This window comes from Lonchura striata, chromosome 1 (genome assembly GCF_046129695.1).
Source record: "Lonchura striata isolate bLonStr1 chromosome 1, bLonStr1.mat, whole genome shotgun sequence".
Classification (NCBI taxonomy): Eukaryota; Metazoa; Chordata; class Aves; order Passeriformes; family Estrildidae; genus Lonchura; species Lonchura striata.
Genome location: NC_134603.1, coordinates 119,714,912 through 119,733,774, shown reverse-complemented (window position 1 = coordinate 119,733,774; position 18,863 = coordinate 119,714,912). Strand labels below are relative to the sequence as shown.

General features: G+C 36.4%; 1 protein-coding gene across 5 annotated transcripts in view; it reads right to left on the bottom strand.

The window, feature by feature from the left end:
- Window positions 1-1,308: 1,308 nt before the first annotated feature.
- ZNF385D (zinc finger protein 385D) overlaps window positions 1,309-18,863 on the bottom strand; it is a 416,407-nt gene continuing 398,852 nt past the window's right edge. For all 5 annotated transcript variants that reach the window (XM_021538112.3, XM_021538113.2, XM_021538111.2 and 2 more), the window contains 4 exons: window positions 12,934-13,167; window positions 10,820-10,998; window positions 9,386-9,487; window positions 1,309-5,487 (listed from right to left, as the gene is read on the bottom strand). In XM_021538112.3, the coding sequence (XP_021393787.2) occupies window positions 5,254-5,487; window positions 9,386-9,487; window positions 10,820-10,998; window positions 12,934-13,167 (749 nt within the window). In that variant the 3' untranslated portion in view covers window positions 1,309-5,253. The remainder of the gene's footprint in view (window positions 5,488-9,385; window positions 9,488-10,819; window positions 10,999-12,933; window positions 13,168-18,863) is intronic.

Here is an 18,863-nt window from a genome sequence, read left to right as displayed (position 1 = left end):
ACATTGACTCTTTCAGTTCAGCTTATTTCACCACCCAAGGATCATCCCAGCATGAAGCTGATCACATGAACCAGGCAGCCACTAATCATGTTTCATGCTCAGCCAAGTTTCTTTATCAAATTATCAATACAGAATCAGAGATGAATGACACCTAATTGCAGTACACAGCATGACTGCAAAAGGCCTCGTCCACTAAGAGCAAAAAATTGCCTCTATTGAAATCAAAGATTTTTGCAACTGCTATCAGAAGTCACAAAGTTAAAAGCATTATGGTTTGCATACCATTGTTAATTTTGGTCTGGAGCACAGGCTGTTTCAGCTGCTGACATTTCAGATGTAATAATCATCTTTCAGATAGTTATATTTACTCCAAAATGGTCCTGAATTTTAATAAACTTGTAGAAGTTAGAGGCCATAAAACTCGTCCTTGGCTAAACTCTTCACTATGTGTTTGAGATTTCAAACTAGTTTAAGATAGGATTTATCAGTATTACTGTTTCTTTTAGTCATGTACTGAATTCCAGAAAAGGAGCATTGACAGCATTGACATTGGCACTGAAGGAGATAAACAATGAGAACAGGATGTGATGTCACAAAAAATACTTAATATTTTACATAGTGTAGGCTCACATTTTCACATGCATCTTGATAAACAGAAAGCCCACTCTTATTTTCTTAGGAGCTTAGAGTCTTTAAGCTTGAACTGTGCTGAAGTCAGTTTTACTACCCCTGTTAGTAAAAATACCAGATTTCTTATTATGTGTTAACCCCAAAACCAGGACACTTATATAGTAGTCTGGGTTCTGATTTCACGTGTTTTCAAAGAGATTTGTGCAATGAAATAATTTGAATGTCTGTGCTTCATATCTACCCAAAAGAATGTTGTAGAGTTGTGAAAACCTTTTTAGATCTTGCTCCTCAGTGTTGGTCTAATATTCATAAAATTACATAATGTTCATAAATTTACTTTTGCTAAAAAATGATATCAAGTTAGAAATTCCCCAGGATGCTTTGAAGAGACTCTAAAAACTAAGTGTTTATGGGAAGTGAAATGCAGAAACAGGGCCTCCTAAGCAGCATGATTTCACTTTTCAGGGAATATGGGGCAATATGCTACTGTATCTTTGGTAATTAATTAAAAGTGACTAAAGGCAGGTCCATTCAGTTATGGTACTCCTGATACAAATGGAAGATAAATGAAGTGAGATATTAAATGTACCAACAGCATCCTTGCATTGATTTGACACCTAGAAAGTCCTTTAAACTTTTAAAATGTAGAGCCAATTGTAATATTTCAGTACTAAAATGACAGATGTAATTCTTCTAGTTTTATTACTTTATTTAGCTATTCTTAATTTTATATAATTTTATATAATTTATCTTAAAATAAAGATGTATACTTTTCAAATACAATATTTCTTGACATGGTCAGTCCTTTTCATTTTAGATCATCATATTTATACCATTTGCTTACTGACCTCTCACATCAGCTTTCACAGCAGTTTTCAAGAAGGTTACTAATTTCATGGTTCAGAGCAATGATGATCCTTCAGAACAAAGGTTTGAAGCCATAGGTAGTTGGAAAAATGCAGATAGCATAAAAATATAAATATATATAATATACCTCCCACAAAAATACCATCTCTTTGGGTCACAACAGAATAGTTATTCTTTAACACTTTGAATAGAATTTAAGAAAACATCCCTGAACCTGATTGTTTTTCTGAGTTCATTACCCAGCCACTTCCCCGCAGGCTTATTTCACATTCTTATTCCAGTGAGTGACTGTGTCTTCGATGAAATGATCTGCTTCCTTGTGCTTTAGGCGTCCTCTTGGCCCTGGAGTGTTACAGCAATATGAAACATGATGGCATATTTTTCTTTAATAGTGCTCTCCACACAAAATGTATTGACAAGTAGGTGTAAAGTGTCTTCTGTTTGCTACGTCCTCTGTCATCTGCTGTAGACATACCCTTGACCAGAAGCTCTCTTTGCCCCATTAGATAGCTGTGCCAGTATTTTCCTTGACAAATATATATATATATATATACATACATACATACATATATATATACACACATATATATATATATATATATATATATATAAATAGAACTGTTATGCTGATGTCCTGGGTACGTTGGCTTGTTACTGACCAAGAGGAGTGCGGAGCAGCAAGGCACAGAAAATCCACTATACATTCTAACATTTAGGCTTTATCCTTTATTAGGTAGTGAGTAAGAGACAAAAAGAACTGAGTTTGTTGTTTACAGCTGAACTTTAAAAGAGACTTGTGTGAACAAAAACTTGTTCCATAGAGCACTGTGACAAAAGAGGTCCAAGAACACTGAAGGTGTCATTGCAAATTAGCTGATGTAAGTAGTTGAAATGACACTCTTTTATCTCTAGCAAAATTTGTATGAACTCTGCTCTTAGTACTGTGCCTCCATACATGCCACAGGCCACGTTTTGACAAGGATCAGCCTGTTGATTTTGATTGCATCTCAACAATATGGCAGGATGTACAGCAGGTGTCCATGCACCAGAAGGCTGTACATAAGAGCCTTCAGGATATTTGTCTATCTCCCATTTTCCCATCTGCCTGCTTCCTCAAGAGAAAAAGACAGCCTGTCCAGATCTTCTACCTTCCCAAAATGTGAGTACTCCTCTGCTCCTTTAGCAAGATCTTACTTACCCAGGATCTTACAAAAGGCTCTGGAAACAAGTGGTCGTTCATGGAACACAGCTTGAAAGCTGCTGCCCTTTTCAAGGAGGAATCTGAATGCAGCTGGCAGTGGCACTACAGCTTCTGCAAACTTCCAAATATGTAAGGTTGAAAGCAGGCTTAAAAGAACAAGTCCTCTGAATCTTACTATCTCATGTACCCAAATAAAATGAAAAAAATTCTAAATTGAGTGTGAGGAGCAGGTTTTGAAGGCTGGCTTATTTACTGCCTCTTTACTGGGAGCTGTAGAGTAGAGAGCCCTTTTAAATGTCAGCCCCTAGATATTTAGATGTTTAAACTTGGCTTCAGGAACTTACTCATACTGTTGTTTTGAAAGCTAGGCCAAAGCAATCCAGCTCATATTAGCCCTGGAATATCCATCATGTCTTTTTCATGGCTACATAGGTGTGAATTAAATATAAACAAAAGCTCATTTCATTTCAAGGCACAAACGTTTGCAAATAAACTGGATGAAATACAAATACATAGCACAGAACTTATTTTAATATTTCTAGATAAATAAATGAATCTCTTTGGAATTCTTCAGACACAGATATCCATGGAACCTCTTCTTTCTCTCTCTTTATATATTTTTTATAAAATCTAAATGCGGAGAGGTTTAAAAAATGGCAAATACGAATGTATATGGAAGGCTCACTGATGAACTGCAAGTCAAAAGTGCTGTATATTCCCATCCTCTATATCTCCCATCTGTCTGCAATAACCACAGGCAGCATTGTATAGCAACCACATGGTCAATATTTTGCATTACTGGCTTTTAATGAAATCTTTCAAATAATTTCCCCATCTAAACTTAAATTATGCTTTTAAATTTTATTCTGCCTAAATGTACAGTAGGCATTTCACTTAGCTACACATCAGAGTGGTTGCATGTGACTCAGCAGCGCACTCCATAATATTAATAGATACTTTTCAGCTCCCTATGGGAAAAAGCAGGCAGCAAGGATCAGATTCAAAAAGTCTATTTTTTTTTTTCTCTGTTGTTTGTTACTTACCACTTAATGACCCACATGTGAAATCAATGGTTATATAATTATTTTATATAGTAGATTTTCTGTTTATAAGTTATTTTTCTTACTCTAACATATATACAATATATCTATATATACCCCTGATAAATCTTACTTTAAAGGGACACAGTCAACCCCTTTAAGCCTCACAGTAAATATATAAGGCTTTAAGCTGTCCATACATCACGGTCAGCTACAGAATTCAAGGGTCCCTTGAGATCCTAAAAGTTGTATTTGTTCCAAACCCATGATGTGCAGTTATCCCGTAATATGTATCTCATGTGTCACTGTTTACATTTTATAGGTATATTAAGACATTTTATATCACATCAATAGGAAATAAAACAAGGGAATAAGTCTGTTGCTAAGACTAAGCCTATTGCAAAAAATATTACTTGTATCTACAGACACTCCCACTGGTGTGATATAAAATGAATATGTGCCATTCTTGGGATGAAATTCTGGCTACACTGCAGTCAGAAGGAACTTTAAACTGACTTAAATGAGACCAGGATTTCTCTCCTGTTTTTCATTTGTCAGTTATGATTCTGTGTAACTGATTTGTGTCTTCCCTCTGCTCAACACTGAAGTGTCAGGCCTGTTTCATGACGAGATCATATTTTTTGTTTTCCACTGTCATGTCTGAAACATTGATCTATCATGTATGTATTACACTTTTTGAATAAACACACAGTGTACACATACATTCTCAGTTAAATACATTTGACCCATTCTACTGTGTACAGCATCTGAATTATTTTCCCCCATTAGATCTTCTTTATCATTTTCTTTGCCCTAATCTAGATTATTTTCATTCTTCTGTGAGTGAGAAAAACTTCGCTCACCAGGAACAGCTCCACATTATTGTAATAATTTTTGACTATTTACCGAAGTGACATAATTTTGTTCATTTTATCTTTTGCAACTGAGTTAGAATCCTAGTGGCATAGATAGAGACACAATACTACTGTTTTACAAGACATCTATTGTATCTACTTTTGTTCAGATAAATACCCAGTAACTGCTGATTTGGCAGGAGGATTGGTAAGGGTACTACTATTCACAGTGTTTCTTTTTTTTTTTTTTCCTTCTTCTTTAATCTACAGAATAAAGTATTTTATATACATTGGAACCAGTTAATGCCCTTTAGACAAATTTGTAAGTTGTTTCATAAAGCAGGAAAGACATTGCAGGGAAATATATGTGCCAAAATGCACAGTCAAAAAGGCTCTGTAAGTTTTATATGTCACTACAAGTCAATGCTGGAGATCAGTTTTAAAACGATCAATGCTCAAGAGAAATGTTCTTATCTGGAGAAATACCACCCATTCCCCCTTTCAGAATTTGTTCGGTTCTCTATCAAAAGTTCTGGCTCTTCATATATACTTTAAACTATAAATAAACACTGCATAGTTCAATGTTCATGATTTTCATTTTTTTTTTTTTTGTCTTTTGATTTGAAAAATTATTGCAGTACAATTAATTCCTGTTTGGAGTTCAGTAAGGAGCAAACAGCACAGGAGTGTGGGTGGTCCGTATAGGCCCAGGAGCTGGTCGTAGGAGTGCTGGAGGAAGTGCTGAAGTCTGGAAAAGGGTGGCTGCTGGGGCTGTGCGAAGACTGAAGGGGGAATTCACAGCCACAGCAGCAGCTGCTGCTGCAGCTGCTAGCGGATTTGGTAAGATTCGTGGGGCCATCGGCTTTGAAGGTTCCTTTGAAAATACTAATTTTACCTGTGGGGAAGAAGAGAAAACAAACAAACAGAGACACATAATTTGTTCACATTAGCTACGTGAGAGGGAGCTTGATTTAAGATTATATATGCAGAATCAAGCAAGAGAGGCCTCATGGTGGCTATTGACTCTCTGAGATACAGCCTTGTAATAGGTGATATGACCTCCCCAATGGACAACGTACAAGGATTTGGCTGGGGACAAAGAGTTCCAGTGTTCACACCTTATTGCTGACACTCATAATTTAATATGAGATTAGAAATCAAAGTAAATCTAAAATGGGACTGGGGAATCTGCACCAAAGCAAAGCTGCATGTACCCTGCAACAATTAAACAAGGAAAAATCAGATATCAATTAATAGATCTACATCTGAACAGCTTAATGTAGAGACCAGAGCAGAATGGAAACTTATCTTATTCCCTGGTCTTACAAGATACTTTTGTTTTAACCATTAGGTTTCAAGTTCTACTTAAAATAAAGATCTCCATATAGCTCCTCATTTACTCCCGCTTCTAATAAAAAGCAAATAAACCAGTCTTATCTTTCATGAGTTATGAAAATCATGTATTTAAATGGGTGCTGCCCCATATAATTTTGCTGTGTCTTCAATGTCTTCAATTGTTTTCCACTAAGATAGTGTTCATTCTTTCAAGCATTGTGAATAAAGAAGTATTCTGCCAAACTATGATATTTCTGTTCCTGTCACTGAGGTTTTTTCTTAAAAAACATTTTAAATCATAACTTGATTTTATTGTGGACTACCAAATACAAATCAAAAAACCTTTCATTTAGAGTTTCCTAAAAAAGGGAAAAACCCCGAACCCTGAAGTTTCTCCAAGACTGAAAACAGTCACGAGAGGTTCAGTAATATTTAAGAAAATTTACATTTGGAATGCATACAAATGACCATAGTCTCTATAGATTTCTGCAGTTTTCAGTAGAATTTCAAGTTACTAATGAGATGCCAGGAGCCTGAATACCTTTGCAGTCCTGTTTTTATAACTCTGAGATAAGATTAGAAACTTCATTTACTGACAAAAAAAAGTTCCCATTGTCTCTGAAGGACTTTTGGTGGGTCTGTGTCCTGGCATGACCTGAGGCCTCTTACAAAAGGCATAAACCTGAATATGTGGGATTGAATATACAGAATATATGTAGCATGCTGTGGTACATCTCAGTGCAAGTATGGACACTTTTTACTTACAAGGAAACAATTTCTCATTCTTGACTTGAAAGGGATTTTAAAGTCATTAACTTGCATAATATCACTCTGACAAACAGAATCCTAGTGAGTGAATCATCAGAAATTAAGGGCAGGAGTACTCTGGCATGAACCACAACTGAGTTTCATCATTACACTATCACCATATTCCAAAAGGTCTGTTGGTTCTTTAGTGGCCATATAGATAGAGGATTTTAACTTTTCCCAGCACCTATTGGCATCAGGTACTTCTAATTAAATTACTAGATTACTTCTAGCTAGATAGCTTTTCAGTTAACTTATCAACATGATTCTGAGTTCAAGGTAGCTGCAAAACTAGTAATACTTAACATATGCAGTACTTTGTACATTCATTTCTAACCTCTATTATTCACAGGTCAACATTGGGAGCAAAGTAACCATTACTTTTTTCATTTCCAATGAAGTAAACTAAGGGACAAATAACTTGAAATATTAATGGGGAGCATTCCTGGTTTCAGCTAGGGAGAGGGAATAAATGAAAAGTAAAGAAAGAGCATTAAATTAAAGGTGAAATTAGTTGGCTTGTTGTTGTGCTGTTCTGCACTTCAAGTGACAACAATTCCTGCAGTTTTTATATTCAAAACCAAAATGACTAAATGGAGAACTAGTCTTTCCTTTCTTATTGAAGCCACAATTCTACTACGTGTATCTGTTCATTTATTGCTAGTTTTTTCTCTGCTTCTTAAATCTCTTTTGCCCTCTAGCCTGACCTGTATATTGTGAGCAATTGGGATTGAGGGAGAAGGAAAAGTACACACTGCTGTTATTTGTCCTGAACCTTGGCTGGAGTTCTCAGAAATCACCATTATATAAATTGGTAGAGAGCTGTGCACAACCACAACAATAGTGTAATAGTTGTTTTCATCCCCTGAAAAATAATTAATTTCCTGAAGGAATTACAATCCTGTCAGAAAGGTTTTCCAGATTCCATATCCTACTTACCCCATTACATATTTTCTATTCCTTTCAGTACAGCTTGTATTGGAGACCTTGATCTTTCTTGTGGATCACTGAGAAACCCTATGGGGCTATTTCCCTATTAGTAGATCTACCATAATGGTGCACTGCTTTATTCTACCACTGAATCCTGCATGAATATGCCACTCATGAGGGCTGCCCCAACAAGGACATAGTTTCTGCTGCCAAAGGTTTACCTCAATGTAAAGAGAGATGGGTTTTCCCAGAAAAAAAGAAAGCTCCATATTGTGCCTGCATCAGAGAAGATGGTCAAGGCATAATCTCTATGAGGACAATGAATCAACATCCTCCCTCTGCCAGAACCACTTATAGAACCCTACAAAGCAGCAGATATAAAATTCACAAAATTCCAAGAGTGACTAGATTGGAAGAGACCTTCAAGTCTCTTGACTGGTTGAGTCCAACCCATGCCTTAACACCTCAACTAAACCATGGCACCAAGTGTCACATGCAGTCTTTTTTTAAACACATCCAGGGATGGTGACTCCACCACTTCCCCAGGCAGGCCATTCCAGTACTTTATCACTCTTTCTGTGAAAAAATTTTTCCTAATATCCAACCTGTATTTTCATTGAGACAGCTTGAGACTGTCCTCTCGTTCTGTCATTTTCTGCTTGGAGCAAGAGACCAACCCCCACCTGACTACAGCCACCTTTCAGGAAGTTGTAGAGAGCAAGAAGGTCACCCCTGAGTCTCATTTTCTCCAGGCTGAACAACCCCAGCTCCCTCAGTCATTCATCACAGGGTTTGTGTTCCAAGCCTCTCACCAGCCTCATTGCCCTCCTCTGGACGTGCTTAAGCATCTCAATGTCCTTCCCAAACTGAGGGCCCAGAACTGGACACAGCACTCAAGGTGTGGCCTCACCAGTGCTGAGTACACGGGGAGAATGACCTCCCTGCTCCTGCTGGCTACACCATTCCTGATACAGGCCAAGATGCCACTGGCCTTCTTGGCCGCCAGGGCACACTGCTGGCTGGCCAGCCACACTGTCCCCACCCTATAACATTACAGGGGATTATTGTGGCCAAAATGCAGGACTCATTTATGCAGTTTAACTGATGAAGAAGATAATAGTCTGATGTTTCACTATGCTGCTTCTTAACTAGTGGCAGCATCCTAAGTTTTTTATTAAAAAAAAAAAACAAAAAAACCCAGCTTTTGGAGCTAGTAAGAGCTGTGTTTCAGACAGTTTATCTTGGCAGTCGAAAATGTGACCAGAACCATTTTGAAACAGTCAAATGGAAGAAGAGACAGGTTTTTTTAATTGTTTCACTTGTTATCTCAACAATTCTCTAAATAAGAATAGAATGAATGGTTTATATTTTATAGAGTTTTATTTAGTTATTTCATCGCTATTGTCCTTGGTGAAAGCTAGAAAAATCCTGTTTGACATCTGGAGGTTTTTTCCGTCTCTTGCTCTCTAGTGACCCTTGCAATTAACTTCTTTCCTGAGGTTATTCAGAGTAGCTACAAAAGCAGGGGTCCACAGGCTGTAGTAAACACAAGTATATAAAAAAATCCCTTTGTGGGTTTCCAGTGGCTCCTTCATGTACTTAATACTCCAATGGTTTACACTATTACTCTCCTTCTAAGCATTTTCTCACTTAACATTTTCTAAAAATCCTATTCATCAGGATTAAAATAAAAGTCAAATAAAAAAGGATGATTGGCTTACCCCTAGAGGATGTGTTCCCTTTTGGAGTTTGTTGTAAGGGCTGTATTTAGGTTTAGGTGGTTTCCCAGCAGCTCTGTCTTTGTGCCTTCTACTGCTTATGTGCTGTTAAAATATATTGGGGGGGTAGGGAGGGGAGAAAGAAAACAAAGGATGAGAGTTGATAGTTCCAAAACAGATCACTTCAGGTTCTGCTTTACACAAGATTACTGCTCCAATATGAAAGGCTTTTGCTCTACAGCAGCATTACTTTGACTAATTCAATAATGAAAATGACTAGGCTCTTTTAAAGTTTGTAGGATCTTTTGTGCACCACATATTGGGGACTGTAAGTTTCATCAGTCCTAAGTTCAGCTCTGCTTCCACTACAGTTAAATATTTTCCCACCTTTTTTAACTTCAGCAGGACTTGAGTCAGGTTAAAGACTTTGAAAAACTCCTCTCTAACTCTATAAGGCACCCATCAAATTCAATTGACTGCTGGTAGAAAGTTTTTAAAGAATATCATAGACTAAAGCATCCCCTATTTGGGGAAGAATATAAGGTCATAAAATTGTTTAAATCCCTAAGCTGCCTGGAGATCCTTCTGAGATGGGTACATAGCAGACTAAGAGACAGTGGAAAAAAATGCATGAAATCCATTATCTTCTTTATAAGATCTAGGAGATTTTTTAAGTATCTTACTACTCAGTACTAGAAGAGACCTTTTTCAGAATTCTTTTTTTACTTTGATTTTCATTTTCAAGAGAATTATCACAATAAAAAGACATAAAACTGGACTTTTTTCTCTGAGACCAGAAAAATGGATATTGCTATTGTCCATTATTGAATTAATCTTCGTTCTTGTAAAATAAAGCTCCTTTACAAGTATTTAATTTCAATAGGCATATGGAATTAAACTAAGTGTTTTTCAGAAAGCTTTGATCATCTGAAGAATGACTGAACATAACTGAGTGTAATTGCAATTTAGAGGTCATGCTTCTGAGTTAGAGTGAAACATTGATAAAAATATTAGAAATCCTCTCCATCCCACATTTCTAAGTGGGTTACTTAGTATTCTGTGAAAGTAGTGGTTGCATCCACCTTCACATCCTTGTCAAGACAAATATCATACAGCACATGAAATGGCAGAGTTTATTAGCTCAGGACAATTCTAGCAGCCTAAAGACAGTAATGTGCTACACCTTCTATAACTCTTTATCAAATGTGTATAATTGAGAGCTTTTGAGAAGACATATTCCATGCAAGGGAAAATCATAATCAATCAATCAATCAATCAATCAATCAATCAGCATTGCAGCCATGTACAATGGAAAAAACTGTGAGTTCCATTTGGACACAAACTGCTAATATGGACATGTGCTGACTGTGTTGGTACTTTACCACCATGAAAACAAAGAACAGCCAAAGACTGTCACTCTACAAGCTGGCTGAGTACCTGTTTCAGTTGTGTCTCAGAGTTTACGTGCACATCACATATTTCACAGTGAAATGTTTTGTTCTGAAGGCCTGTGTTTCCTTTATTCACAGGTCCTTTGCCTTTTACGCCTGCCCGGGGAAAGGCTTTTATGGTTCCGCTTCCATTCCGAGCTTCCAGCATAGTTTTGTGCTTAGTCCCTGGAGACAATAGAAATGGGAAACAGAAACAACTTTGGCAATTGGGTTGCATTCATTGTTTTATTTTATTTTTGAAATAAAATCATATGAGCCTCAGCTTGGTGCCATGTGCTATCCTTGGAATACGACTGTGTTGGTCTGTATCAGAGTCATACTAACGTAACAGGATTTCACACCTGATATTTATTTACTAAATTACATACCTATAGGTAATGCACTAGAACAAAGCAGCCAGACCAGAAAGTAGCAGCACAATCAGGTACCCTGATGTGAAGTTAAATGTGTGTGACTTTTCTCATTAACTCCTGCTGCTAATAAGACCTGAATTGTAGTTACAAAAGAAAAGTAATTTAGCTACTAAAGATGCAGTTGGCTTTGATTTGTATTCCTCCTGAACAGATTGATAAACAGTATGTCTAGGTAACTTATAATTAAATCTGTAATTAACTAATTACTCTCCAAACCAGAAAGGGGCAGAGGTTCCTGGAAGCAACCTATGGATCATTAATGTCCTGGACAGAAACCAAAACATATGAGAAACATATATGAGAGAAAAATTCAATTACCTTTTTTTTTCCTTTGTAAATAAAGGTTGCATAGAGAACACTGGTGTTCTGTTGCTTCACCCTTATTCAGACTGAACAGTTTCTTAAATTGTTGACTCCCACACAGGTAGTCTGTGATGATAATGGACTAACTACTGCATACAGAACCACCACTCCACTGCTAATTGCTGTATGCATCCTCAGGGACTTGTGAAAAAATGCATGTGTGTGAGCACACACACAATTTATCAGCACAGGCAGCAAAAGCTTGGGAGGCTGTATTTAAATATTCAGAATAGTGTTTTGTCTCTCAGCCTGATCAGAATATTTAGAGTCTAACTCTCATATGAAGTTAATAGTTGAAAAGGGTACAGCTTGAAGTTGAACTTTCACCAGCTGAAGATCTGGAAAATAGTAAACAGCATCCAAAACTGATGGAATTTTGATTCTCATGAATGCCAAGAAGTTATAATTTCCATTCTGAGTTCTATAGATATGTCAAAGTTATTTCTTTTTTAATTGAATCATAAAACCTCTGATCACTTTGCTCTAGGTATATTATCACTGTCTCAACATTTAAAACCTAACATTCTCTTTCTGTCTATGAACTCTGCTTACCCTTGACAAGACATAGCCCCTGACATCCCAGATCAGGAATTTTCTGTAATGTGGCTATAGGTGGTCACTATCACCATATCAAATCCCTAGAGCTTTTAACCCCACCCACCACAGAGCTAATCAATAACATGCTAAAATTGTGACTGTGAATGGTGGATGTCTATTGTGGAAACCCACTGATGCTACTAGCTCTAATGGCAAGAAAAAGTTTAAAACCTAAAAAAGATGGAGGAAGGCAATTACTCTCATGCAGCAGCTGCTATCAGTTGATGAAAACAAAGGGAAAATATACATAATATTAACAAGCTGTTTATTAACAGACAATATGGAGCTAAGAACTCTAACTCTCATCATTGAACTCTGACTGACTAATGCTCCCTCTTTTAGCCTTAATTTGTTAAGTTTCAAACAAAGCTAATGGCATTCACTCTCATTTTGCTAGTTGGCACAAGCAAAACTATGCAAACTCTGAACACCAAGGATAATGAAGTCGAGCTGTCATTTAGCTCAATAAGATTTTGAAGCTGCAAAGGCTAAAGTGTAAGAAAATCTGCAACTTGCAATAAATTCCTTTCTTTCTCTTTTTTGAAGGCTTCTTTGCCTGTCATTTTTATACTTTAATAGCTAATGAATTCCATGTAATTGCCAGTTTTCTGCCACCTCTTTGTCCCCTGCTGCAAGAGATCTAATCTATTCAGGGGAAGATAATTGCAGCGCTCTTGAGACAGAAGGGGAAGAAAAAAGGACGCAAGCAAGCACTGCTCCATCTCACCACTGTTGTGCGCCTCCAGCTGCGAGGCAGAGTTGACAGCAACTTTGCATAGTGAACAGTACAGCAGCCTTTTTGCTTTTTCTTCCTCAGTCTCAACGGAAGGGCAAGTGCTGCTGCTCGTGGCTGTTGTGGGGATTTTCTCCACTTTAGAGGTGATCTCAGTTGTCATAACACTGCTCTTCCGGATTTCCACGGTTGTCGTCGTTGATATTGCTGGTGTCCCTGTGTTAGTGTCTGTGGGCAAAGGGAAGAGATGGAAAGAAATGAGCACAAACAGAAAAAAATCGTGTGACCTTTGGTGTTTGCTTGTTGACATCCCAATGCTGTGATGACACAGAGAGGCAGATTGTTCTGGTGATGATTTGACTAATGGTAATGAACTAAACCTGACCTTTTTCTTTGTATTTCGTGTGGTTACAAAATACAGTACTCCCATGTATTAGAAAACCATGTGTTGTCTCCTGCAGTCTGCTCACACAGAACTCATAATCTGAGCAAAAAAGTCATTAAGAATGTACTGTAAAACAGAAGAAAAATGTAATAAAAGAGGCCATGTAAATGACCAGGTCAACCAGCAGTTTAAATTTATACACACGAATTGAGATTCATAAACAGCCATAGTAACATGTAATACTTATTCTAATTGGGTAGCCAAGCTAAAGTTTTAACATCTTGTACTAATAAAATGAAAATGAAAAAAAATGGCCTTTATATCTAGTAAAAAGAAAGAAGAAATAGATACTTGACTTGATTTTTTCCCAACACCAATAATAAAAGAATGAAGACAATTATAAATACACAGCACACACTGTTATCCATTATTGCATAATGATACATGTTAATAACAGTAACTAAATACACAACATTCCATATCTGAGACCTAAACAAACACTAATAACATTTTTAGTCTGCCTATCAGTTGGAAAGACTAAAAGCAAGATATATACCTAAATCTGACATCTTATTTATTGCAGCTAAGAACTTGTGCTTTTCCCATAGTTATCAAATGAAAGAGAGAAAAAATACACAATAATATTTTAGTTTGAATCATTGAGACATGTTGCTTGGAAATGGCAGTATCGTGGTTGTTAAGTACTTAGCACGGTGGAGGACAGCAGTGAAGGCAGTGAAGAAGGTGGTGGGTAGGGCACACGAGAAGGAGACAAAGGACAGGAGTTGTTCTGCCTTTGCAGTGCTATATTTTACCATGTTAAGCCTACTGAGTAGATTAAAAAAAAAATCTTAGTTACTTTACTGAAATATGCTTGGATTTGGGTACTTTCCAGTATAGCTCATTTTGGCTTTATACATCATTTGATGTTAGTGATGCTCTACCTGTACTATGCTTTATTTATTGCCTCCCATCAGAATAGACAAAATAGCAATTCTTTCACTTAGAGAGTTAAATACGTGCTTGGATGCAGAAGAGACACGACTATCTGATACCACAGTGGTGTGTTGCAGACTAATACTGTTCAAAAACTTTGTTAATGGAAAACATTCCTAATAGCTTGGCAGGCATTATCAAATTGGAAGCAAGGCAAACACACTGAGAAACCTGATTCAAAACTATTTTAATGCATTGAAGAAACAGTTTAGAAAATTAGATGCTTTTCAGTAAAGACAATTGCAGGAATCCACACTGAGTAGGTTTAATCTGATCTATTAACATAGAATGATGAACAACAACCCCAGAACTGCATTTGGCAAAGTTTTATTGTTTATTTATTTTTGATTGTTTTCTTTGTTTATTTGCTTGGCTTTCAGAAAAATCTTTCAGTAGCAGACATGATGAACACAGATCTCTTCTATCATTGTGCTAGAAACCAGGTCCCCACCCCATTGAAATTGCAAAGCAAAAGATTTAGGAGGTATTTTTTCCTCCTCTGATCAGCTCTGAAGGCCCTGTGTCCAGCATGGGGACAGCAATGTCAAAAAAAAACCCCAAACAAACCCAAAATTACTTGCTTTGCTGTTAATTAAAAATTAGCAATAATTAAAAAGAAGCAATACAAATGCAAAGCAAAAAGAGAGGGTTTGCAATGGAGGGAGTCAAAATAAATTAGAAGTTTAGAAAACATGAACTGTGAATATGGAAGAAAAAGGGCAAGCACTGACGTTTTTCATATCTGTAGACGGTAGCTAAAAATAAGAGAATATACTCTTCTCCTTCATCCCTCCTAGTAGAACAAGGAGTATTGGATTACATCAAGAGAGACTTAGATTAGATGTGAAGAAATTGTTTCTAATATTAAAGTTTATGAAGCCTGGGAATAACCTACCTACACAGATCCTGAAATATTTCCTACTGGGGGACTTGAAGCTGGCTGAACAAATATCTACACAAATATGATTCCCTTTCAGTCAGTGAGAATATGACCCTTTAAGCTCTATTAAGTTCGATTCATTGTATATTTTGTCATGTTTGTACATACTCTCCCAGAGAGTTTTTAAAAATTATCATTCATAAATCCAAGAAAGAAGCTTCTTTCATGTGAATATTCTATGTATTGACAGGCGTTAAAACATGTAGCAAAAAATAAAGTCTTACTCAAGGTCAAATCACAGTTTGGTTTTGTTTTTCCTGAAAGAGTGCCTGAAGGTTGTCAGATCTTGAAGGTACTGGGGATGTCAAATACCAGTGCAGAAGAAAGGAGTTTATCTTGCTGAATAGTCTCTTATTTATAATTTTTTTAAAAAATAAGGTTTCAAAAGGAAAAAAAAAATTGAAATACTAAGCAATTTGTTGAGAAACTGATGAAAAAATAAAGTCCTTGAAGATCTGTCCATAAAATTGTAGAGCTAACTAGTCACTCCTTTCCCATTCCAGAGAATCCATTGAATATTTGCTTTCCTTCAGTCAAAAATTACTGCAATGAAATAATTTTCCTCAAAATCTCAATCTCAATCCAAACCCTATTGCTTTATAAGCATTAACACTGCTTTTAAAACATCATATTCTGTGTCCTGGTACTACTGTCAGCTTCGCCAATGCGCTCTCTTGGTGACATGGAGGGCAAGGGGCAGACGGCCCAGGTAGGGGAAAGGGACATGAACATCCTCTCAGGATTGATGGCAAAGTTGGTGCCCATTCTAATCTCGCAGGAAATTAGAAATGTACAGCAATCACCATTGCCAGCTTTGCAGTGTAAGGGTCAGGATTTAACCCTAAGCAAAATATAGATGATAATTTCTTTACTTTCCTTAGGAAAACCTGAGGCAATGCATGAATTAAAACAATAAAAGCTAAAATAACAGCAGACTTTATTCTGCTTCAAGTATCTGACTTTCTCTATGCTGATCGACTATTTCACTATGCAATTATATACAAGCAAAAAGAAAATACAATCATGCTAGCTGTTTTGAATATTTTGAGGGTATTTTGAGATGCATGAATGAAAGCAGCATAGTATATAAAAGTTAAAAATGGTAAAGGTCATCAGCATATTCCTCATCTCAAAAAAAAAATCAAAGTTCAGTGCATATATTCTGCATTTTTAAGAGTTGCCCTATATGATTACATTTAATATTCTACTAATGCAAATACATTAATAACATTAAAACATAAATAGAAAGCCATTGAAGTTCACCATGTAAAAGCCATGACACATTTAAAGATGCAAAGCTGCTCATGCTCATATAAACTAAAATTTTCAGCAGAGATTAAGGATAAAACATTCTAAAAGCTGTCAAGTAAGCTTACAAAGAGGCAATTCAATTCCTTTTCTCACAAGAACTTCTAACCTAACCAGCATGGGTCCCTTTGAATATTTTACAGTGTTGCTGCCTCTCCGGAGTTCAGTGCCATAAATACAGGGTGCAGCATTAAAGTTATAAGGGATTAACAAACAAACAAGGAAAAACAACACCAAAAAGAAGTAGGAAGGCATTTGATTTTGTGCTTTGTAGACTGAATCAGCATTTCTTAACACTATATTTTGACAGCGCTTTAAGAGCTATTTCAATTATAAATGTTCTAAAATTGAGCTGGAAATTCAGCCACAGTCAAATGGAAGATTTGCTTCTGGTGACGCAGGCTTGCAGCACTGTGCTATTTTCATACCAGTGGCCTACAGCAAATATTCATTATTGCAACTGTCACTGCTTGGCTTTGGTATAGAAGTTGATTGCTGATATTGTATAGAACTGGACTCCAGCAGTAAAAAAAATAATAAAGGGAACACTTCAGGATTCACAAAAATCCATTTGTGATTCTGGTCTTAATATAGCAACAGAATAAAAACTAAAAATATTAAAATATTACATTGCAATCTAATCTTAGTCACTGGCAAAATCAAAGGTCTGTTTTAACAAGAGACAAAAGATGAAAAAATATTCTCCAAGAATTGACTTCTTTGAGTACTACAGATACTGTGGTTCAAGTGGAAAACTGCATTGTGATTAAGGTTCTCCTAAGTAAGCAGGATTAATTTTATATCCCAGCTACAAGACTCATGAATTTTCTTTAGTCTGAAGAAACAGAAAATTACAACTCATATTTTTCTTCTGAGTATGTGAAAGTCTCACTCATCAGTTCCTGCTACTAAGCCTAAGACTTTCTTATCCTGAAGCTATAAATAGGCCCACAGAGAGAAACATACTCTGACTTCAAACAAATCACAAATATTTATGAGCATGTTTTTTCTTCTGCAATCTCAAGTGGCACACATTTAAAAATATCTGATTTAGCACATACCCATGCATTCTGGTCTCATTTAAATCAAACTTTGCCTTTGACATAAAAGGATTGAGCATTTGGCCCATAACACTGTTCAGAGAAAAAATAAACAACAAAACAACCCAAAAAACCCCAACAAATGCAATTTTGCAGAAGGTAGAAAACATGTTATTTCTTATAACAAATAGAAGTTGATATGAAATATTTCACTATATGAGACCACTTAGTATTGCAGAAACTTCAGCTGGCTGTATAGCTTGTAACAAACCTGTGTCAATGCTCCCATACAGACCCTTGATACTGGCACGTTCAAGGCTGGGACTGGGACTTAGTATATTATTTTCCTGACTACTAAGAACTGTGTCCCCAGTTTCCGTGGGCTGCTTTGAAAATTCCATTTTCCACTACTTCTGTGGTAATTACATTTGAAGACAAGACAATTTATTTAGAATCTATAAACATAATACTGCAGTACACCAAAACAAAAGTACCACCTCCCAAAAAAATGATGGCTGACACATATTTTTGTGCTTAGCTGATTTTCTGTTCTCATATGCTGTAACATAAGCATGTGTGCTAGCACATCGACTGGCTCCAGCATTTAAACAAAACACTGCGAAGAACTTTGACTCAAATGTTTCAACTTCTTATCCTTTATATGTGCAGAATACAAACTTGCATATTTTGTGGTTGGTGGATATCTGGCCCTCTACAATATATTGTACAAAAAATTCCTTTGGTATCATATTATCAAAAATCCAGTCATTAGACTTAGTTTTACATTCAAAACCTGGATTCAATCTATTTAATAGAGATATTTCCTTCCCAGAATGGATATGATTACTTGGAGAGATAGAGGCATATTTTTAGAACTTAGAAGGACCCATATAAATTTTCTCAAAGAAAAAAACATTGCATCATGATTTAGAGATACAAGTAGCAAACATCACAGGGTCTTTTGGCATAAAAGACCAAAATATATTATTTACAACTGTGCAATTTGTCTTTATGGTCACTTTCAATGGCACAATATGAAATATCAGAAACTATGGTGTTCACCTGATTTTCCACAGGATGGATACTAATTACTATGCCATAATGTAAGAGTCAAGAGCTCTGAAGCAATAAACAAAGCTGAGTATGACAAACCAGGAACAGTATTTGGAAAAACCTGTCTTTTTTGAATTTGTTTTAAGACTGTTTTTAAAACAGTTGTTTATCTGTTTTGTCTCCCTTTCCTTGTAACTACCCT